Here is a 24161-nt window from a genome sequence, read left to right on the forward strand (position 1 = left end):
ATGTAGGACGTTTTACTGGGAATGATGGGCTGTAGTGCAGTGTGTGTGGCCAGTTTAATTTCCCTGTAATTGCGTGTAGCATGTGGATGGAGTTTTTGGATGTGGGTCTATGTTTGGGTTCTGTTTTTGGTGCATGGCAGTTTAACTGCATTTACTGCTCTCTTCCTACACCATTTGCTGTCTGAACTGCACCACGGTTTCTGCATGAATGTAGGCAGAAATAGAAGTACGGATGAAGAATATTTCTGACACATTAGCCCCGTTGTAGAGATTACTTTGGAATTATGTCATGAAGTATCACAGGAATACTTCAACCCCAAATGACCATTTGTATATAAATCACTCACTCCATTCAAGGGAGTAGGGGGTGAGTCATTGATATACAAACGGTCATTTTGAGGGTGAAGTATTCCTTTAAAGTAGTGTTGTTTCCTGCTACTTTTTAAACTGCTCTCCAAACTTTGCATTCTGTCCCACAGCTCTGTACACGATGACCATACCCAAACTCTAGGAACCTGCAAAGTCAGACACAGAATGACACAACAGTTTATGTTTACGGAGATTTTGGAGAAAAAAAAACGTTAGAGTACATGTGTTGGCTTCAGGCCAGCCAACGTCCTCTGAAACAGGACTGAACCTGAGCTCAATTTTATGATTGGTTAACTCGTCCCTGGCATATCCAATCAGTGAGCTGACCAGCGTGCTGTTGTGAGGCCAGTCGGGATGTAGGGGAAAGGTCTCAAAGCAAACTTACGTTGCCCTTCCCCCAAATGGAGCGAGTGAAGTAAATGTTTGTCCCATGAAATGAGGATGTGTGGACGTCTGGTTGATTAAAAAGAAAAAGTAAGACAAGGACAGCTTTCCAATTTCCCTTTGTAATATTGCCAATATTATATTAATAGTTAAATCGAAACTGGAGTGCTGTCCTAGTCTTTCCTTTTTTTTTTTAATAATCTACATTAGGGATCCAGTACAGTCTTCAATGTCTAAACGTGAATGGAGCGTGTTGTCTTTTCTAGTTTGGAATGTCTCCCTGTTGTCGATAAGGAAACAAAGCATCCCTTCACTACGTTTATATCCGTGAGGTTCTGACTCACAACTCTTTCATGAAGACAGCTTTGACATAAAATAGTGCTGAATTGGCACATTTCTTCTTAGCAGGCTGCAAAGCTTGGTCACACGACATGTGCTGGCACTATATGCTTAGGTATGCAGGACATATTCGCATTAGCATATCAGTTACACTTTTGTACAATTGCACCTGTATTTGCCACTAAAAGTATTTCTCGATTTTTTTTACTGGTAGAAATTCACCCTAAATCCCGCAGTCCCATACAGTGGGAACCAAACTCAAAGATACAACTATTTCTGCCTTGTGAACTTGCTGGTCTAGTTTGTTCTTTTAGCTGATAATGGGATCCAGACAATGTACGTTTCATTCTCAGCCACAACAGTCACGAGGTGATGATTATGACACAGCACTTCAGGCTGTCGTGCCAGTGAAGGAGCATAACACTCCGAACACCAGTCTCCAGTTACAGCCTACAAACCAGCCAGCACAAAGACGCTGTTGAGCTCCTGCCAAGATGGCAGCCAGACTGACACATCAGAACATTTGGCAAACGTAAGCGCGGTTGAGTTTTTTTGTTCATGTTTACTGCTGTAAAAATGTTGTCGCCAGCTGTTTGGTAAGCTTTTACAAGTGTGAGCGTTTTAGACGAGCTTCTACTTTGGCCATCTAGATACTTGTTTAAATGGTGTCCACAAGTTGTTGTGGGGAAGTCTGTTCCATCATTTATTTATTTGCAGCATTGATCTCCAGATCAGCCACCAGCTTGCTTAGTATTAAGATGGAAAACATGGGTGAGAGCGTGGCTCGGTCTGAAGGGTAACATTTGTGTTAATCCATAAACTTTAGAATCAATGTTTCTCCCTGGTTCCAGTCTTTATGCTAAGCTAACCAGCCGCTAGCTCTAGTCTAATATTGATCGCATACCGTGGCATCGGTGTTCTCCAGCTCTTGGAAAGCAGATTTGCCAAAACTATACTTTTAAGTATTGAAGTAAAGAGTCAGACAACCAATGTTGTGGTAAAATAAAAGTTTTAACTGTATCAATAAAAAGCACCAGGTCCAGTAAACATGAGTTACCAAATCATGTGCATTACAATATCGCTGTTAACAAAAGGATAAAACTCCTTGAGGAAATCTACAAATGGCATTATGGACAGATCCACCACATTTGAACAACATACATCTGGGTACAGACATCTACAAAGTGTACCATACAAGTTGACCCTGTGTGTCAAAATCTGAAGACAAACATTGCCATTTAAAAATACACGTCATAAAGAATTAGTAACTGGATACGTGAAAAGGCAGGTCAACAGATTTCTCTCTCTTTTTTTTTTTTTTTAAACAGTACATGAACTAGTCAGATCTTTATTAAGTTACACATGCTGCCCAGCCTTTAGCAGCTCTACTCTTCAGGGTCCCCGTGTGCTTTAGTTCATTTTAGTCACCGACAAACAGAAAAGGGGAAGATCTGGGCTATAAAACCGTTACAAAAGCAGATCCCTTCTAAAGACGAGGGGAAAGACGTACCCTGCCATCACCAGCACATAACTACCAAGGCTATCATTACCTTGTCATGTTTTAAGTTGACCAGCCAACTTTAAGCCATTAATTGCAGGTTAAAGATCATCTCAGTGGGAGAGAGAAAATAAAATACAGTACAAGTGTAAAGAAAAGATAAAGTCAGGAGGACAGTGGGAGTCATTTCATAGAGTTGTGGATCTAGTAATCCGCAGGTTCATCTCCCTCCTCGTTCAGCAAACAGGTGCGGATCAGGGCCGCCGTCACACCGTACGGGTCACAGTTGGCCGACGGGCGGCGGTCCTCGAAGTAGCCCTTCTTCTCCTGGCCGACGTTACGAGGGATGCGGATGCTGGCGCCGCGGTTGGCCACGCCTGCGGAGAATTCGTGGATATTTGAAGTTTCGTGGCGGCCGGTGAGCCGGCGGGCGTTGTCGAGCCCCCCTTTGGGGTCATAGGCACGGATGTGATAGCTGTGCCTCTTCCCGAGCTTCTCAATGGACTCTTCAATGGCTCTGAGGGCAAGAAATGACAGGATTCCCATCAGAAATGTTTAAAATCATGCACGCAAGGGAAAAAAAAAAAAAAACTGCAGTAAATCAGCAGAGTCAACTCAACCATGATGCTTTTGACACTCACTTCAATCCACCGTCTTCCCTCATCTCCTTCGTGCTGACGTTTGTATGACAGCCGGCACCGTTCCAGTTGCCAGTGATCGGCTTGGGGTCAAATGAGGCGATTACGCCAAAATCTTCGCAGACACGGTGCAGGATGAAGCGCGCCACCCAGAGATGATCACCCATGTTGATCCCTTCACAAGGCCCGACCTGGAACTCCCACTGGATACACAAGTACAGTACAGTTACACTTTGATCTGGCTGTTTGAAAAACACCTGAACGTCCAAACATGGATTAGGTTCTTAATCGTTACCTGAGCAGGCATCACTTCTGCATTTGTGCCACAGATGTCGACTCCAGCATACAGACAAGCTCTATAATGGGCCTCCACTATGTCTCGGCCATAGGCTTTGTCAGCTCCCACGCCACAGTAGTATGGACCTGTAAAGGCATTCATTAATAAAAACCATCCAGACATTGATCTAGGTTTTCTATGCACAACAACTCAACACTTGGCTGCTTACCTTGTGGTCCAGGGAAACCATTGGATGGCCAGCCAAAAGGGTGTCCGTCTGTGCCTAGAATGGTATACTCCTGCTCCATGCCGAACCAGGGATGCTGGTCCTCCACCATCTCCATTATCTTGCTGCATGTGATTCGAAGGTTGGTTTCTGTAAGAACAAAAAAAAAAAAAATAAAACGATTAGTAGGCTGACACCAGTACAGTCAAATCAAGTTATGCAAAGCATCTTTAAAGTCCTCTAAATAGCAAATTATACAAGTAGTACTTTGGTACGGTATGAAACAATTTCAAAATTTGCTTTAGGGTCCTATAGAGACAGAGCGTGGCACGTCCTTTTAAGCCGTTATTGTTGTGTATGAAACGGAAATTATTCAGCGTTAAAATAAATTCCCATCACTTCTACAGGAACAAGCCTCAACCTCCGAATCGGTGTGTATGCACATAATGAATGAGCACATGCCAATTAGTTAACTTGTGTCATCAAAGTATGGGAATGTGTGCGTATGCAACTGTGTGCCATTTAACGAATGAAACATAGCCAGGCTTAATTCAATATTTGAGTAGATTGATAGTTTGAGGGGAGCCACGTGCTTGTTTTAGTCAACATATTAAGATGATAGCAACTAGACATACTCAATATATATTTTTTGAACAATTAGACATTTCTAACCCCCGACCAAGTAATTTTCCTCCCATCATGCATTGCAAGTCTGAGTCATGTTTAGTTAGGCATACTCCCGTTACAACATCTTTTAAATGATGTTAAGTAGTCTCTTATAGAAGGAAAGCATTTTTTATTGTTTCCATTTCTGCTACATGGCTCCATTATTCCATTCATTACAATTAAAATAATAAACTCTACAGCTGCTCTTTGTTACCTGCAGGTTTGCGGTTGTACTTGAGCACCTCACACAGGACCAGCTTGTTGGGGTCTTTGCGGAATGGATCCCGAAACATGGCAGCAGGAAGCAGATACATGTCGCTGTTGGAGCCCTCAGACTGCTTTGTACTGGAGCCATCGAAGTTCCACTCGGGAAGATCTGCAAGAGGAGGAAGAGGATTGGGGGGGGTGGTTTGAACTGGAGGACTTAAGGCATCATCTATATGGTAGTTTCAGGAAGATTCAAGGGGCTGCTTACCGTCAATGCTTTTGGGCTCAGAATCCAGCGTCCTGGTTTTGCACCGGAGCCCCTCTCCGGTTCCATCGATCCAGATATACATGGCTTGGACCTTATCCCCCTGAGGGAGCTCCATGTAATGCTGCTTGACAGCTTTACTCAACGTGGCACTGGCAGACATGGCCATCTTATTTCCTACTATAAAACACCTGAGGAGGAGAAGAAGAGCAAGATATGAGACCTGGGTGCGCTCTGGAGCTCATGTTGCGTAACAGGGCTTTTTCTTTTTTTTGGGGGGGGGGGGGGCGCAACCCCCCGCCCTCCCCCTCTTCCCACAAAAACAGCACCATTGTCTCCTCTTCCAGAAAGGAGCGGGGATGAAAAACGCGTTGAGGACGTAAAATAAGTCACATTTCTACCCCCCCCCCCCCCCTACACACACACACTCCCCAGTTTGGAAACAAAGAGACAAGCCACTTGCCACCGCATGTGCAAGACTTAACAGGCTGAATTTAACGAGGCTGCCTCGTGGAACACATTACTTGGCAACAGCCGCACAACTGCTGCAAAAAAATTAAAAAAAACCGCCTCTTTACTGTACATCCTGTTACCGTTCCGCCTGTAGCCATAGTTACAATAGTTAGCCGACACGGTGCGAGGCATAGTTACATCATCGGGCTTCCAAGTTGTAGTCCATCGCTCCTTCTACCGACAACTAAATCACGTTTAAACGTAAAGCAGCCACAGCGGACGGAGTTTAAAAGCCGGAGCGACCGAGGCGAGATACACGACCACGGTTATTAAGAGTTCATTGTCTAACGTGAGAAACAATGAAAGGTAAACGAGTACACGCTGAGCATCCACAACAACAGGATGACGTTACACAAGGCACACAACACGGAAATACAATAAGTTAAATTACCTGGGAAAACGAGGAAATTGAAATAAAACCTAAAGGACTGACGTCTTGTCGAGGGAGGTATCGCTAGTGTGTGTCTCATTCTCCGGTACCGAGCTTCCGAGATCCGTGAACATTTATAAGAGCAGGAACTGGGACGTCGTCTCTTTGATTGGTCGGAGGGACGGCACCATGTGTCCTCCATTGGACCGAAAGCTGAACGCAACGCCCCCTAACGTTCACAGGAACTCAGCCGCGTGCTGCCAGTGCGAGCCAACCCACTGCGTGTGTCTGTGTGTGTGTGTGCACCCTCACCATCACATGTAGACGCGATGTAAAGAATTATAATCTAAGTAAAAAACGTGTGAACGACGCTGTGTCGAAGGCTTTTCGACAACGTGCTTCATTGTTGCAGGCGGACTCGACCGTGTGGGACAAAATGTAACGTTACGACATCCTCAGCACAAAACATCCGGCTTCTCGGTGCAAGACGCCACCGTGTGGTAGAAGTCAGGCACTGCCCGTGCACTGGTTTCGATGGGAGAGGTTATGTAATCCGACCAAGAAATATAGTCTGGTACGCTCCAGTTTAGTCCTGAATGCACACGTGAGCAAGTTATATGCAAATTATGTCTTTATGATGCTTACATACAAGGCAGAGAAGTGTTTGACTCCTTCTCTGTCTGAAATGAGTGTGATTTGTAACATACCATTAGTGTTTGTCCCATGAACTATGATGTTTTGGTTTATTGATAGCAGAATCACCACACTTGATTCAGTTATTAATTTTAATATAATTACCTGGTGTGTCTAGTGTGTATTGAGGCCTTTAGCTTCTAGATAATCATTAAGATGTAGGAAAAATAAATTGAGGGGTTCAGGAGCCTGGTTAATGTTCCAGCTAATGCTAGCTACTCTGCTAAAGATAGGCTAGGTAATCTTTCAGCACGACTACTGGCAGAATGGCTGCTGTTTCTGTTTGTCATGGTTGTATTTAGCTACCGCCTAATTCAATTATTAAATAGCTGGCTTAGCTAAATTGATATTATGTCTAGTTTTGACGGTCCTCTTCACGGGTAATGCTATAGTTTTAGCTTTGTTTTGTAGCTTTAACGTTACAAAACTTACCGTATCTGAACGTCAGATTCTGTTATCAACTCAATTTTGACGTAGTTCAGACTGCTTTGTGACTTTGAAGATCAGTACAGATGGCTGACAAATTAAAAGGAAAAAACAACATCAAGTGTGTAAATGAGGTGTTGGGACACCACAAGCCTTCATAACAGTGTGAGTGCTAGAAGGATGAACACCATTGTCAAAAATCCACTCCCTCATTTGTTGTTTTGATAATTTGGTGGGCGTCCAAAACCTCCTATAGGTGTTCAGCTGGGTGGGGATCTGGTGGTTGTGAAGGCCAGGACATATGATTCCCAATATTTATGCTCATCAAGTCACTCAGACATTGTCATCCTGGAGGAGAACACTTCCACCCGGCTGTAAGTGTTTCATCTTCAGATAAAGGTGAATCTTGACTCTGCTTGAATTTGCAGTGAGCTTTTCCTCTATTGGGTTTTCAGTTTTCCCAGCTGTGGTACAAAAGGGGATGTAACACACACGGAAACGATTGTTGGACTGGTTCATTTCATTCGATAACCTGGCCTATGCAAAGCAAACTTGAATGACAAAGAGTTTGAAGACGTCGCCTCAGGCCTTTTTTTTCCTCTGACATTGAGGCTTCGAGCTGTTAGATGATTTTAATTAAGGGTGGGGCTGCAGGCGTGAACGGACAGGTGTGTTGTTGTGGTTACCCTGGACAAGGATGAGGAGACAGTGTGGAAAAAACGCCCCAGGATCTCTTGCTGATACACTGGCTGGGGTTCTTCATGATAACCTTCTCAGGGCCCCGGGCTAAAACACCATGCTGCACCATCTGGGACTGTGGCAGGAGCTGGACTGGACATGTCTTTGAAACTGCTTCTAAAGACAGCAGATGTCCCCACCCAAGCTCTGCAGCAGGTTCTGGACACGGCTGGTGTTGCAGCGTATTTGGTTGTGTGTGTGTCGTGAATCAGTAGATGATTAAATGAACCACGACCGCAAACATGTATCTTATCAGCCTGCAGCCCTCTGGCAATGTTGTGCCCTGGATTCAAACTAGTTAGCAGGAAGTCTGCCAAGGGAATTCAGCGACAACATTCTAGTATTAATATTAACCCATTTAACTGTCATATTTGAAAAAACATGGACACAGAATAACATTTAATTAATTTGGAATCCACTGTCATACATCTGATAATGTGCCCTTTAACCTTTTGTTTTGTGTTTGAATTGGTTCTGGCTCCCTCTAATGTATTTTTAGTATCAGGATGACAAAATCTTTCTAACGTACTCGTAACTATTGATTAAAACTGCATCTGTGATGGACTAAAAAACATTGTATTACATTATAAAATGATCCTCCTGAGCAACTTTCTGTTGTTTTGTTTTGCAGGTCAGTGGATGGACAGCACCACCCGATGGACTCAGAACTCCAGAGCAGCAGATGGAGGAGGAGATGGTCCATCTACCTGCAGTAGACAAAGACAAGTAAGACCAAAAAGACCAGTTTTCAATCAAAATATTTGTTGTTGAAAATTATTTTTCTTAAAGTTGGGCAGTATGTTTGAAATCAATATCATGATGATGATAAGAATATCTTTCCAGTAATTATAAATATCACGTTGGATGTCACGCATTAAAATAATCAAATTATTCCCGGTGGACGATGACATCACAGCCCATGTTAAGTGACTTGTCGCTCTCAGACAAAAACATGTTGAGTTCTCACATCTCAGTCTCGTCACATTCGCCTGAAGGCACCACGCAAGCTGCTGCACCAGTCTGTCGTGAGTTTTCAGCGAAACGTGGCCTAATGCAGAGAGAGGACACCACGAGGAACCGAAGGGACGTGATGTATGTGGAGAGTTAAAGTGTGAGAAGGATACAGAGAAGAAGTACTTTGGGGAGATACTTCCAGACGTCTTGTCAGGCCTAGATATCTTTCTCATCAAACCTTATCTCTAACAAATGGCATTATTTTCTCATTAGGCCAAAACCGTCACTTTATCTGCATTATAACAGAAAGCAGAACTTCAGTGAAATTAAATATGTCCAATAAAGGTAGCCGAGAAAGAAAATAATAAATTTGGTTGTTTAGAGGAGAAATGAATTTAGACCATGTAATATGATTATTTCTTGTGCCTAATTTAACATTATTTTGAAATGCTAAAATAATGTGGGGTTTAAATGCAGTCAGTGTGTCTGTTTGCATAAAAAAACGACATCAACAGGTTTATGTAACCGGGCCATTCATCATCATAAAGCTGAAATAATTATCCCCATATGCTTTAACTCTGCTCTATGTCTCAAGCTCTGGGTAATGTCATGTGCTGTGTAGACATTTCAACCAGAACACACCAGTGCAGAGCGCAGACTTGCTGATACTGTTGGAATCTGTGGTGACTGTCGGTACGAGTCTCATCAGTCACTTTGATATGATGACACTTGTCGCTTCATAATACAACTTGAAGTGACTTGAAGTAGTCTCTCTCTGCGTTTACATCTCGTGGATTTGTCCCCCATCTCACCTTATCGTGCTCATTATCCGGACGCAGATAAACACATCAACGCAAATGAGTCTTTCTCCCGGGGCAGAGAGCTCAGAGGACTCCTCTTTGATTTCAAGAATGATGCCGTATATTTCCAACACTGAAAAAGAATGACTGGACGGGGAAACATCTCTGTGGGCGGTGCCTTGATTCATTCTTCCTTGTGTGACACCCTCTGTAAACAGACGCGTGTTGAAAGCATGGGCAAATGGAGACTGTAAACTTTCAGAAAGAACAGTTTAATCATTGCTATTATGTTTTCACTAGTAGTTTTTCTGTTTTGGATTGCATGATTTGAAGTAATTCATTTCACTGTCAGCCACTTGGCCATGATGTGACCCATCCTCTTTAAGTACAGCTTTTTCATCAATGCCATTGTGAAATTCACTGTTTGATACATTTGGCAACTGACTCTACTTGAACGTGAGTCTCCTTAAATGACAAAGATTTGCAGCAGGATGAACACAATTGGTGGTTAAATGGCTTGAAGATAAAGTAAAAACACAAGTTTGTTTTCCTTAAGTGAGTAGTGGCTGTTGTTTTAGTTACGCTTGGTGGATGCTGTGCTAATCATCACTGTCCAAGCATTCAACAAAAAAACTGGTAGTCCTAATATGTTGCAAAATCAGTTTACTAATAATGCAGATGAGTGCGTTTCAGCATTAATGCAGAGTATTGTTAAAAAAACTGAGCTTTGTTAGTTTTAGAGAATCACTTGATTTACCAGCAGAGGGCAGCAGCGACCAACATAGGACTTCATCTGGCATGTTTAATAACACATGTCCAGTCTTGTGTGATATAATGAAGCTGGTTTGTCAAAATATAATAGAAGACCTCCATAGAGGGAACTACAGGGAGAGGGCCGGGTACAGTGGCGCTATCTTTAGCAATGATTTTAATATATTATCTCGAGGAGAGCTTTTGAAGCAAGAGATACAAATGAAGTATGTTTTCGACCATGTGCCTCTTCCAATGGATCTGTATTGTAGATCTGTATATTCTGAGAAAAGGATTTTTAAGGAAAGGGCGCAACGAACTTCTCTCCAGACTTGAATAACCCACCTGCTGGTTTGCAGCTCGGTCATTCAGCACAGAGGCCGATGAATAACCCTCGGTAGATCTCACGCCTTCACCCCATCAACCTTATAACATTTTAGGCCCTAACCCCTGCGATCCCTCGGCCGTCATATATCATCATGTCCTCTACTAACACTCTACCTTAAAAATTAATAAGGCTGACAACATTCTTGTCGCTATTTCGATGCTCAGCATGTCCTCTGTGACTCATCGGTTCGGCTGTAAATCAGGCCAGGAGGAGCCTCGAGGGATTGTGTTCCTCTAAAGCTCCTTCAAAACACTTTGTACGGAGCATCAATAACCAAACACTTCGCAATAACACTTATTGGCACGGCGGCATGAAATACCATTGATCTTTCAAATGAAACTCAGCAGAAGCACAAGCTGCTGCTCGGATTCTTGCCTTTTTTTTGTGATTTTTGTCTCTATTCTCTCGGCGGTATCGGCGGGGATGAGGGCAGAGCAGCGTGAGGCATCATGGGTTATATTTAATCCGGCCTTGCTCTTCTTTGGGATAATAACTTTTTTGCTCCATTCCAGGACTTGTCTGTCATCTTGACATGGCAATATCTCCCAACTCCACTGTTTCATAGTCAGTTTCATTTACTTCCAAATACCATTTCACACCCTGCTGGCTTTAACTAGGTATTATACAGCGTGTGGGGGAGTGTGCTGCAGATTGAATCGTGACAGAGACAACAACGTTTCTGGTGAAAAATAAGTGAATATTGTAAGTGGCAGACTATATAAAATGATTTTTTTGCTCCATTTTCTCCGGCATGAATTTGTGTGATTGTCATCTTGGTCTCTCAAATTCATATGGGATGTCTGCAGCTGATGAAATGTGCAGCCTTTATTTTGATTTAGAATTAATGCCCAAATATTAAAAGGAAATGTTTGTATTATGCTTTATTAACTGGTATACTGCATTCATTTGGTTAGTTTTATTAACTTATATAAACCCTTACATTTTTTTTTATTGCAGCATGAGGTCAAACAAGAGCATTACAAACTGGCCGACAAATTAATATCACAAAATCTTCCAGTCGGTCATTGTATTGACAATAATAGAAGCTATTGAATGTCAACAAAGTAGCTTAGCAAACAAATAATGTGGGCTATCATTAGCTTTACCGGGTAAGCCGGCAGGATGCTGTGTGATTTGTCCCTCATTTTACTAACCATCTCCTGAACGGATCAATCCTCTCATCTAACTCTTGGCAAGACAGCGAATAAGTCTATTTCTTTAAAATGTCAATTCCTTTAAGAATTGCTTCGTCATTTTTCAAGGCTTCTTGCTTGTTTGTGCCGGTGTGTCAATCGCAATGGACATTCGGCATTGTGTGGGCTAATGTCTTGTTTGTTCTTGTATTGCGTAAAAAGTACCCACACTCTTGCGTGAGCTTGTTGTAAACTCAGAATATTGTGGTTTTTATTTGCATTGTGAGCACACGCCATCCCCTCAGTGAAAGCTGATTGCCCGCCTGTTTTAATGTGTTCTGGAGCCGACTCTTTCCTCCCACATTCATGAAGAAAAAAAAAAGCCACTTGTTTACGCTGCACAGATAAACTCAACCACAACAAAAATAACATGTTTTCATCCGCAGATGTTGTTGCATAGTTTACGTTCGGTAATGAAATCAAGAGACGGGAATGTTTTTGTCATTTATTTATTCCTCTCCAGTAATCGCCCTGCTAACGCCCACAGGCGCCTCCGTATGGAGAGATTGCCCACGGGTGTGTGTGCCGTGATGCCAGTAGGTGGTCCTGCCCATGGCTTGGTGGGTGAGCATGGTGTAGTCCCCGCTGCCACTGCCGCTGACATATCAGAGCTGTTTATTAAGAGGATGACAACTCTATCAAGCCCCATAAGCGGGCCCTCGTGCACAGGAGTTCTTTTGTTACTTTCAGGGAGGGTGTCATCAATCTTGCTGCCATACTACTCTCTTGAGCTGTTGATGGCAAACACGATTCCTCCCTTTCTGCCTGGCCTCTCCCGCCTCGCAGTCTGGAATCAGGCGTGGTGAGGGGGATCGGGGAGATAGGAGGACTTTCCCCGAGAGTGCCTTTTCTTGACAGGCGACAGAGCGGACCGTTTGGACACCAGGGGTGGATATATGGGACCATGTAATGAAAAGACGTTGACAGGACCTGCTTGCTCTGTAATGAAGGTCCTCTGGAGCTGTGAATGGATACACACACATCTTTCACGCTTTTGTCTCCCTGCCTTTCCCACAGAATCTATCTCGTCCATTTTAACCCCCAAAAAAAAAGAAAAAAAAGGAGGAGCAAGAGAAGCATCCCTGACAACAGCTCACAGTGTTAAACATTTACATGCAACAACGTGGTGTGCATTTTTAATGAAACAGCAACTAAGTTGATTTACACCTACGACTCCTAGCTAAATCCACTCCGCATCAGACCATGGAAATGCAGTTGAATGTTCAGTCTCTCTCTCTCTCTCTCTCTCTCTCTCTCTCTCTCTCTCTCTCTCTCTCTCTCTCCCTCTGTCAGTGCTACTCAAGACTCAGTGTAGCTCACAGAGATGGACTATGATGTATGTACTCCACTTTAGCATTGGCTGAGGTCACAGACTCCATAAATGTCTTAGACAAGTCTGATATTTTAATCTCTTTTTAGTGAGGGGATGTTGGGTCTTTGCCCAATCAATACACAAGGCAATAGCCTTGCCAAGATATCTCGCGGTAGCTTTTCATTGTTCTGTCTGGAAGCTGAAATGTCAAGCAGAGTAGCACTGCTCCAACTGAAGCTTAAATAGATCATTTTTTACAATCTAGACGCTTCTGACAATACCGGAACGCTGCGATCGCAGTCTGAAGATGACTCTTGTCTGAGGAAGAGGGAGCAGACTAGCACCTGAATATTATTTTTTTTTAATCCTCAAATCAAGTCCAATCTGTTTAATTCATCAGTCAACAATAGACGCAAAGAGCAAAGAGAGAGTGGGGGAGCTGTGCGGCTGCCTTTTGTAAGCGCACACAGCCAAAAATATCAAGACACTCTCTCACATTAACATTGCTAATTTGTTTGCCAATGGTCTCCGAGGCGCTGAATAATTGGCTGTGAGATATTGTTTGTTCAGGTGTTCCGCATAATTGAATTCCGGATTCAAAATACTGTGGATGAATGTCGAAAGAATACTGAAAAGAATCATGTACTTTGTGATACATTTTCTTTGAAATGGAGCTATTGGTGTAGATTAATTCTCATCCCCATTGCGACTAGTGATGATTGCAGCACATTAATTATCTGGCTAATGTGTAAAGCACACACGTTTTGAATTTCAAAACAACTCAACTCGTGTTCGCCCGTTTCCAATTAATGTCCTGTTGTTGAATTTCTCTTTGAGGACCCTTTCAGAAATGATATGGTTTCTATGCACATTGTAACCTTTTGAAACTCACAGATTGATTTCATGCAGCCGTTATTCCGCCGAAACGCCGCTTTTGTCAGTGCTCTGCCTTGAGCTGCGTGCTGATAAGGCAGCTAATGTGTGCTGCTGCATAGCTCGGAAATGTGCACATGTGGAAGTGATATAGCGTCCAGCTCGACACATGTGTTGACGGAGCCGGATGATGTATTTGATTATAGTTAGTTGTGAGGAGGGTCTTGCTTGGGTTTGATTCAGCTGCCCGACGCTGACCTAATGCCTCAGCTCAATCAGTCACCTTGTCCTCCCCTTGACTCCTCACCCCGTGATCCTTCCCTCCCAGCCCGAAGGACTCAAGAAAAACAACCCAAGTGCTTAAGACCCTCCCTTTGCTCAAACCCCTGTCTGCACTGAAATAAATTATATATGAAATCAATGCTGGGTCCTCAGGTTGTTGTTTTCTCACAGCACTCTGTACTATGTCTCTTTGCAGTGGCATACCACACAGAAACCTGGGCCTCCATGAGCCTCTTTCTCCTATTAATACAATTGTCACTGTTGTACAAATACCCAAATACATTTTTAGAACATTACTGACATCACAGTTCGTTAGGTAATACCCTGAGCATAAAACAATGGTGGAAAACCATCTTACACTGAAAGGATTACTTTTAAAGCCTTTCATAATAAAAGACTTCAATGGAATTATATTTTATTTACAGAATTAATGTGAATTTGTTTTCAAGTGCCAGCCCGTCTGTTGCAACATGGAAGTTGCATAATAAAACTTTAGGAACTTAAAGGGAACTCCACCGAACTCCACCTCTAGCCCGCTCCTCATTTTCTGCTTGAGGCTAGCAGCTGGAGGCTACATTAGCTGCTACTAGCATAACACACCTGAATCGCAGACAGAACCGCCGGAGATTGAGTGGGTAATGTAGGCGCCAGGATTTTGACAAGGAAAAAGAGTGCAGGCAATAAGTTCTTAAAAAGACTTTTTTTTTTTAAACTGTCCATCATCTCTGCAGGTTAAACTGAATACTTGTGAAACAATCTGGTAGAACACGTCGTCTCTCAACTCCAACTCCAGTCTCGCATCTCAAGTTGCTAATCGGACCGTAAACAATGAGCAGCACACGGAAAGAGAAGTCTTGGCCCAGATATCCACTGTCTACATCGGAACCCCAGATGATATAGCCCCTAGACTCCAGGGCCCTTATCCGTCGCCAGACCGACAACCGATGGGTTCCAAGATTCGTCCGACAGTGATTTAACACAACGACCTGGCCTTGAAGTTGAGAAAACTCAAAATACTTTGCAGCTGGTTGCCTTGTGTTTTTTCTTCAGTTTTCTCAGTGTCGACGATTTTACAGTGCTCGTCATTGTATATGTTTAATTTCCAAATTTGTGTCATCTGGTTCCTTCGATGTTATAAGAACTCCTCCTGTGTTTCTGTTTATCATCCCGAAATTGCTTGTGTGTGTGTGTGTGTGTGTGTGTGTTCGACTCTCCGGTCTGATAATCAGTGACAGAGATGTTATAGGAGTGTGACAGAGTTCTATTTGCCATAACGGACATCTTCATCCCATCACTTCCCTTGTTTTTCTTTTTTTTTTGCATCTTACCAAGTGCTGGCATCTGTGGTGTTTCCAGGCGGATACACTGCAGTGGAGTGGGAATTCAGAGGATTCAGACAAGGCCACAGCAGCTCAGGCAGGTGGAGAGAAGGAAGAGCTGTGCACACAAGCAGCACAGGAAGAGAGGAGAGGGAAAGAAAGAGAAAGAGGGGGGAGAGAGAGAGAGAGAGAGAGAGAAAAAACAACGGACTTCTCTGAGTCTTATATTTGAAGTGTTTAGCAGACATGCTGTCAGATTCAGAGGTCAGAGGGGATGATTGTATCGACGGGTTTTTTCGTGGGTCATAAGTAAAAAAAGAGACGGAAAGCAGGCTTGAACAGCAAAAAGCTTGAGATGAGAAAAGCACTTCGAGTCACCACACACAGATTGCGCTGATTGAAAATTGCATCAATGCAAGAAACTCCAATTTTCCCAATACCCTCAACAAATTCCTGCATATTTGCTTCCTCAGCTAATATGTCCAACCTAATATGGCCCACGCAGCTTTTGAGTTAACACTTGGAATCCTCATCTAAAGGCCTCAACTTCATTCGTTTCTAAATACTTTATGATTTATGGATATCATGACAGGTATTTCTAGACTTAGGCATAGAGTACTTGACTGCAAGAAATTACAAATAATACTTTAATGTGCATGGAATTTGCAAACAATGCAAACACCCAACATATAACTGGTTAGTCGTAGACATCTCAGTAACAAGCACATTACACTATAGATAATAGATAATGAACAGGCATAAATTGTGTTTATTTGGTTTGTTAGAATGTCATCAACAGCCGCTAAAGGTACTGACAGAAACATGTAAACTCTCGTTTTTATACTCCAGCTTTGACTTTTTCTCTCGTCTCGCTCTCTTCACCTTCAGTCGTGCAAAATTAGAAACAAAGTCCATTCAACACTCTGCACTGCACTTGTGGTCGTAAAGACTCAGAGCAGTTGGCAACGTGAGACATCCATCATTAATAAACAAAAACGGCTCCTGTTAACAGATTGATTGCAAGACATTAACAACATATTCTCGCTGTCCAATGAAAGCCATGTATTCCCATAATGACAACTCACAAATTTAGAAAAACAGACTTGTTTTAAATCGTGTTTGACAATGTTCTTCTTTAGATATTTTAGTGGGATTTAAGGTTTATCCCGAGAAGAAGGAGAATCTCCTCAAGCCACAAGAGGAAAACATCTGTGCGCTTATGTTTATTGCAAACACTTAATTAACTGTCTAAGCTTTTCATCACATAGTGCTTCGTCAAAGCACAACTGTTACGCTCTGATGACGGTCTATGTGACCCAAAGCTTACACATTCATTGGCTATTTTTTGCACCTAGCCCCTTTTTGGCTTGTAGTGGTGTGTGGTAGTTTTAAAGTTAAAGTCTTAACTTTTAATCTTTCAGTTTATCCAAAAACGTAAGAATAATATTTAATATTAAAATGGGGATATTTGGTGTTCTCCGACCAGTGATGTAGGAAATGAAGAACATGACTTCCGCTGACCAGCAAATGTGTCTTGTTCAGTTATTGGATGATATATATGCACACATTACTTTCCTCAAAATACAGCAGCGCCGCTACAAAGCGTGGCATGTTTTAAATCACTGAAGGAATATAATGCAATGATATTTACAGCATTCAGTTTAAGAGTAGAGCTACTTCAAGCTTGAAACTGCACATATGCTTCTGCCAATTTTGGAGAAACACTATTTTCACTCTCAAACACTTTACGTTATTGCAGAATCCTTTCCCTACAAAGATCCTGAATGCAGGTGACTTGTTGCTAATAACATTCTTTACATGTAACTGAATGGATGCTTGAAGTGTACGGTGTTTGTGGCACAAACAAAAAAAGGGTGTCGTGTGTTTTCACACAGGCTTTTCAGTTGCCAGTGGCCCACGATGCCTGACCCCTCCCTTTCTTTGTCACCGCCGGCGTTGTACTCTGTTTTCCCCCCATCTCCGTGGCAACCGGTGCTGCATGCCATTGTGTTGATGTTTGTCCACAGCTAAGGTGTCGCCTATGTGTTTAATGGACCTCCCAGTCCGCTTCAGTGTCCGCTTCAGAGTCCCCCAGCAAAGCTGAGCGGCTGGGCCCTGCCACTGTTTGTCCCTGGGTGTCAGTGAGTGGAGGCAGGGTGGGGATGAGATAGGACTGATAATGGCTGCTTTGTTCCTTTGCTAGATGTGTTGAGGCTGTGCTCATGTGGACCAGGAGACGCCTGGTCAAACAGAGACACACAAAGGCTCATGCGAACGGCTGGCCGTGGCCCATTCTCCACAGTCTGCCATGCTGCCAACGTGCACCACCTTCTGCGGCCGCGCTGAATTACTACCCTCGCAACCTTTCACACATATAAAAGCACTCTCTCACTCAGTGGGAACACTGACATTTTGCCTTTTGTCGGATACAAAGGATTTTTTAATTCTAAGTTTCTTTTTTTTTTGCAGGTGATCACTCCGAGGCCATATTCACCATTAGAATCAGTACGGGGGCGCTCTTTTGAAAGGCATTCAATTTATTCACTCGTTAAAAAGCCACGCGGGCATTACTTGATTCAGTCAAGCTTAAGTCAAGATTGATGCTTTCCCCACTGCCTTTGATGTGTAAGCAGTGCATTTTGCTTTTAAGATATTATTTTCACTTGATTGATTGACAAAATAGGCACAAAGCGTCCCTGATACTCTCACTAGTGTTAGACATTCAGGGGGGAATTACTCTACATTATGGAGCTTTTAACATTTGCAGAAAGGACACATTGCTGCACAGAGAGCAGTCATGTTTTGTAGTTCTGGGGAGATAATGGGGAATTTAACAATCAATAACAGTGGAACCTTTGGAATGCCAAGAATGAATCTCTGGAGCGAATGCGCCACATATCCTCATCTACCGGCTGGTGTTTTAACCTCTTTAGCATAGCCCCTGGAGGAAATGTGGGATATGATTAGGAATTCGTTAGAGGGCTTCTATTTTTATGCTGATGACACACTTTCTTCTCCCGGGCTCTCGATGTTGCTGGCTCTTGACTTTCTCACTGTCTTTTCTAAACTAGATCAGCTGTTTACCACCGTGTAGGAACGTGACATGAAGTTCACTGACTAAAGCAGCTGCAAGCAGAAGAGGTCTGATATCAGTCAGGGAGAAAACTCCTCTGTCATCTAAAAGCCATTCGCAGGCTCCTCTTTTATCCCCGAAGGCGCGTTTTGTTTTTTTCCCATCGCTGCTCCATTTACGTTTTCACCAGTTGGACCTGCAGTCGTGCCACCTGCCTCAACTATTGACTGCGAGATACAGAGAAGGATGTACAAAACCAATACAGGGTGCCATACAATTTTGTTGAAATTCGCTGTTTTTGTTCATGCCATCATGTTTGGAGCAGATTACAGTGTGTCCACACGGCCCCGCTCCCCAGGGGGCCTTCTCTGTGGTTCAGGTATTGTGACCAGGCGGTCGGGCTGGTGGCCCTGGGCCCTTGGCGCTTTGGGGAAGAGAGGACAGTGGCTGCATTTGTTTCCCACTGAAAGGGATTACAGGTCCTGACGGCCATGATTAATCACCCAGAGGCAGACATCTGAATGCGGCCAGGGAAAGGTTCAACTTTTTAATTCATCCCACACACAATCTATTCAAACCAGCTGTTGGCGCTCCTTTCCCTCATCTCCCGGCTCTTTCTTCTCAGTGACCATTGCCTTCTACTGTCTTTCTCGCCCCATTTATGGCTCACATAATTATCTGGGGACGCAGAGTACTTATAATTGTGGGGGCCGCTTGGACGACGCTCGGTGCTCTATTTTTATTGGAGATGGGTTCCTTTCTTCTTTGCGGGAGAATAGTTAATTGACTTTGTTAATGCTTTTGGGGATCAGTGATTTCTCAACAACAAATGACCTTTATGGAGCTCAGCGTCACATATTGTTTATTGTGTGTGTGTGTGTGTGTGTAAGCCAACGTGTATTGCATCAGTGCATGCGTGTGTGTTGATCCATTGTGACCTTTTCTTGTGTCAGGTGTGTTTGTGCAGTGGCAGAGAGATATTTCCCTCAAAGCTTCTTTTTCCAAAACACTTCAAATTCATAAACATTTCCATGCCGCTACTGCGCTGACAGACAGCTGAATTCCTGTGTTTTGAATAAATTTCACATCTCACCATGTTCATATCCACTCATATGAGCAGGCCTTCTCATTAAGACTCAGCAGGTTATATGATGGTATTGCTGGAATCCCTGGAGCAAAATGAACAGGGACAGCTACACTGCTTAATGCAAGGTAGCCTAGCAACAGATAGTGGGATGGCGGTGGAAACATACCCTCATATTTATGTTTACATGAGAGAATGATTTGTCTGTCAGGCTGATGGATCCTAATGTTCTCCTCTCCCCGGGGCTTTTCTTGTGCCGCACGCAGGCCTGACACTTACCCTGAAGGACAGGCACCACCTTCCCCAACACGCATGAATACTTAATACTGTTAGACTGCATTTATGCAAAGAATGGAAATGGCACTAGACGAGGAGAGGGGGGGGGGCTAAGATGCATCAAAAGCATGACACTGTATGCATCACGAACATGTGTGCGTGGAGGGGGGCGGGGGGGGGGGGCATAGAGAATGACGGAAGACATATAAGAAAAGACACCGTAGCATGTCGCTTCTTTTCTGCAGTTCATTCCTCATAATAACATGCAAGTAATGAGGTTGTAGTTTAATGGGCATCGTGACTGTTGACAACTGTGACAATACAAACGCAAGTCACTTCCAGTAAGTACGGTACATGAGCTATACGACTTGATAGAGTCCGTCTTTACTGTATGTCCAGCTCCTCCAGGGACAGACTACATCAACTCAATTAGCCTGGAACAGCCCGAGTATCAGCACTATGGATTAGATTTCACTCTGCCTTGTTTACCAGAGAGCGGCCCGCGGAATAATATCTATACAATTTGTGCTTTCAGAAAAAATGATGATGGTATCATAACGGGGGAGCAGCAGATATAAGCTTCTCCCGTGTTGTGGTATAGGGCGACTGGCTGGGAGAGATATAAAAAAGCCTTTTGTCAGTGGATAGGCATATCCCCGTTCATCCTGGGAACTTGTTTCCATAGTTACATCAATGTTGTAGAAGTGAGAAGATCAGGTATTCCAGCGAGTGATCCTTTACATGAGCTTTGCTCCTCTTCTATTGATTTTCATCCCACGTTGAAAGAAACAACAGACCACTGCAAACTGTCTCATAGAGGCTGTGGAAGTAATGAAAGGGCGAAATGTATCGGAAATGTGCCCGGACAAGGAATAAGAAGGAAAGCACTTCTCAAAAAGCGTGGAGAGATTTTGAGATCCCACCTCAAACCAGGTGATGGGGTCAGGTGATGGGGGTCAGGTGATGCTGTCAGAACCACAAACCACAAAGCATGACAGCGGCGCAGACTGGAAACTAATCGCTGTCTCTTAACGGTCGATGATCGGCGTGTTGTTAGCCACATGCTTATGTGTTCATATGAAATCTCCTCAGCAGCGTGCTGCTCGCCGTAATGCTAATGGCTCTGAGAAGAGAGTTAATCACTGCTGCGCTGTTAGCCACATGCTTGCCTCTTGCAGCGTGCGTGATGTGTTCCAGGGGTTAGCAAAACACTGGCGTAACACATCATCGCTCTTTATGAGGCTGGGGCCCGCAAGAGAGAGAGAGGGGGCCCACAGACGATGCTAAAAAGACGGTAATGACAGCCATTCACCGCAATCCAATTATGCAAAAGGGAGTCTAAACAATTCCATCATCCCCTAAATTAGATTGTCCTAACGAGATAAAGGCACCAATTAATCCTGAATTAATTTCTACAGCTCATTTTCCCCAGAAAACACTCTAATATGCAAATGGCAATGAGAGACAGAGAGGCATCCTTCTGTAGGGGTTTACACCTCCTCCGCTTCTTGGCTTTTCTCTCTGAGTGAACTTATGAACTAAGACATATATTGTGAGGGTGAAATGAGGGATTATAACACACGGCTCAGGCGAAGCACTGAAGATAAATTGTTTTAGAATAAAGGCAAATTTAATGTTTAGAGTTCAATGAATGGCATTGTGTTATTGACGCAAGAGAGGGCTTCAATAAACTCTTTATTGTGCTGCTAGTAGTGTAACGGAGAGCAAATAGAAGCCAAAGCAATTATAAATAAATCCAATTTTGCATCTAGGTTTAGTTGATTAAATCTAAGGAGCTCAAAAGATTCCATTTTTTTTCTGGTATGACTGGATAATTGTGACGGTGTCTGCATACAGAAATAAAAACGTGTCCATTCTTTGGTCGTTTTTGATTAGCTTTTGTTCAAACTGCAAACTACACATTCTCGCTGTCCTATGAAAACCATACATCTTTTTGAGTATTTCTTTGCTCTTTGTCCGTTTTTCATTTTTGCAGTTATTTTACATCTCCATGTGGTCATTCTGTGTCTCTTTCTGGTCATCTTACGTATCTTTCTAGTCGCTTTGCATCTATTTGTAGTCGTTTTGCATGTCTTTGAGGTCGTCTGGTAACTCTTGGACGCTTGCCGTGTCTTTGTGGCCTTTTCTTGTTTCTCTGTGGTCGTTTTTCATCTCTTTGTGGTCATTTTGCATTTGTTTGATGTTATTTTGCGTCTCTTTGTGGTAATCTTACATCTCTTACGTATAATTAAGCATCTAGTTGTGTGTGTCTTTGTGGTCATTTTGCCTCCCTCTGTGGTTGTTTTGGGTTTTTTTGTGGTCATTAGAAGTAGGAGAATTTTCTCGACCCATAGATAAACACTTAATGTTTCAATTTATCTGAAATATTAAGGGTAAAAAATCTCAGAATTTGTGAGACAGCAATGACTTGATCCTTTCAAAGTCGCTAAAGTTACCAAGAAATTCACGCTGGCCACAGACAGACTAGAGGTTGCAAATTAGCCTGTAAATATGTCATTGCTTTGAAAACAAAGCAATTAAAATTTTTGTTCATCATAATCATCATTATCATTTTCACACTCCTAATTGTCTCGCTGCCAGCTGTCTCGAGTTGTTATAATTGAGTGATTTGACACATTTTCATAGTGCCTGAGATGCAGCCTCCACCTCTGGAGCAAATGTACGTTTACAGAAATGGCTGTTCAAAGTTTATGTAGAACTTCAACTTTCATAGTTATTATTGATGATTCATGATTGAATGACTTTTTTTTTTCTTTTTTCTAGCACAAATCCAAACCCTCTTTCGTACCGGAATGAACGGAAAATTTCAGAAATGCCTCTTTACGCCATATATTATCATGGCCGATGTCTTTATGAACCCGGTTTGGACCTTGAAGCACAGCGTTCTATCGATCAGCTGTGAGCTACTACCACCTGTGCACCCGCCAGTGATGACAGAAACAACCAGGCTGTCAGTTGCCAGGCAATATTCACAACCACTGGCCCACATCAGCTAATTACCAGCAGAAATCACGTATTGACAGACGGGCCCATGCATATTGATCGGCCAGAGCTGCCACGTTCTAAATAACCAAACGCTAATGAATCATTTCCCTTTTGGGAGAGAGAAGGGAAAAAAGCATTAGTCTTCTGCTTGACATCATACCTGTATTGCCCATAGCACATGAGTCGAGTACACACAAATCACAGCAAACTCTCCCCAGACCTCAGCTGCTCGTATATGCACCACCAACCTCGCTCTCTCTCTCTCCCTCGCTTCCTTCCTTCCTTTCTGTCTGTCTTATCTGTCTCTCTCGCCATCTTTCTCACCCCAGCCATCCCTCTCTCTGTGCCGGTGTGGCAGTTATTTTTCATCACGGCGAGCTGGCCTAGGCAGTAAATACCCCACTCCTCAGACTGCGGACCCAGAGTGACCCTGCGACCTCCGTGTCTCTGATGCCTCTCCCAAGGTCTCTCATTCCAAGGCCCCTATGATGCAGCGCTCTGGTTGCAGCGCAGACCCTGTAATTCACCAGCCTGCTAGATCGCCTGCCAGGAGCTATTGATTTTTGTTTCCCCAATCTCCAGGAGAGAGGGAAAGAAAAGATTAAAAACACTTTGTCAGTTTGGTAGGGAATAAGAATTCTGCGCAGGGGGATACCTAGGAGGGCACGGGGTCAGGGCCGAGGTACTGTACGTCTTTATGACTTTAACTGTTTCCGCACCACGGACATCTCTGTCTGTACTCTTTGTCTCTCCGTATGTGCAGGGAAAATTCAAGAGGGGAAGAGAAGCGGAGGCTTTGCAGGTGTTGTTGCTCAGGAATGACCTCTCCTGCTTCTCTGGGTATACACAGTGCAGTACGACATGAGTAGCAGTAACGGTGTTTAAAATGCACACACAGAAAAAAAAGAATCAAATAAATCGCTAGCACTTGTCGCATTGGTGATTACTGATTACTCTAAAGCCCCAGTTTAATTGCAGCTTGGTGAGTGATCAGATTTCTTCCAACACCCGAAAAAAAAGACAATACTCCACCAACATTTTATATTTTGCTGCATAAAGGTAAAGATGTATGAAGGTGGGATATAGAGTCTATTTTATGTTGCTAGTTAGCATATCTGACCAAGAAGAAAATATTTGCTTCACGTTATATACAAATTTACAGAGCCCAGGAAGGGACATGTGTACAATATGTTCAAAGGGAGGAAAGAAAAGGATCGGCTTTAGATCTTGATAAAGTCTTTC

The 24161-nt window shown here is 43.2% G+C and overlaps 2 protein-coding genes across 12 annotated transcripts in view; one reads left to right on the plus strand and one right to left on the minus strand.

Moving 5' to 3' along the window:
• Window positions 1-1452: 1452 nt before the first annotated feature.
• pbx1a (pre-B-cell leukemia homeobox 1a) overlaps window positions 1453-24161 on the plus strand; it is a 78791-nt gene continuing 56082 nt past the window's right edge. For 2 of the 11 annotated variants that reach the window (XM_076097717.1, XM_076097720.1), the window contains exons 1-2: window positions 1453-1624; window positions 8241-8335. The gene's annotated coding sequence lies outside the window, so the exon portion shown is untranslated. The other 9 variants (XM_076097723.1, XM_076097725.1, XM_076097721.1 and 6 more) reach the window with 8 other exon arrangements.
• glula (glutamate-ammonia ligase (glutamine synthase) a) lies at window positions 2085-5921 on the minus strand. Its single transcript, XM_076097728.1, has 7 exons — window positions 5774-5921; window positions 4873-5060; window positions 4612-4773; window positions 3735-3881; window positions 3524-3651; window positions 3232-3431; window positions 2085-3107 (listed from the first exon to the last, which is right to left on the minus strand). Exons 2-7 carry the CDS (start codon window positions 5036-5038, stop codon window positions 2795-2797), a joined length of 1116 nt encoding a protein of 371 aa, XP_075953843.1. The 5' UTR covers window positions 5039-5060; window positions 5774-5921; the 3' UTR covers window positions 2085-2794.

Source organism: Anarhichas minor, unplaced genomic scaffold, assembly GCF_050575085.1.
Source record: "Anarhichas minor isolate MPS153535 unplaced genomic scaffold, ASM5057508v1 ptg000024l, whole genome shotgun sequence".
NCBI classification, from domain to species: domain Eukaryota; kingdom Metazoa; phylum Chordata; class Actinopteri; order Perciformes; family Anarhichadidae; genus Anarhichas; species Anarhichas minor.

Excerpts from the sequence above, each read along its gene's own strand:
- glula (XM_076097728.1), bottom strand. The coding sequence starts at position 5,038 with ATGGCCATGTCTGCCAGTGCCACGTTGAGTAAAGCTGTCAAGCAGCAT. Across the intron at positions 3,432-3,523 it reads CAGAAGTGATGCCTGCTCAG|TGGGAGTTCCAGGTCGGGCC; the intron begins GTAACGATTAAG and ends TTGTGTATCCAG. Across the intron at positions 3,108-3,231 it reads AGGGAAGACGGTGGATTGAA|AGCCATTGAAGAGTCCATTG; the intron begins GTGAGTGTCAAA and ends TCTTGCCCTCAG.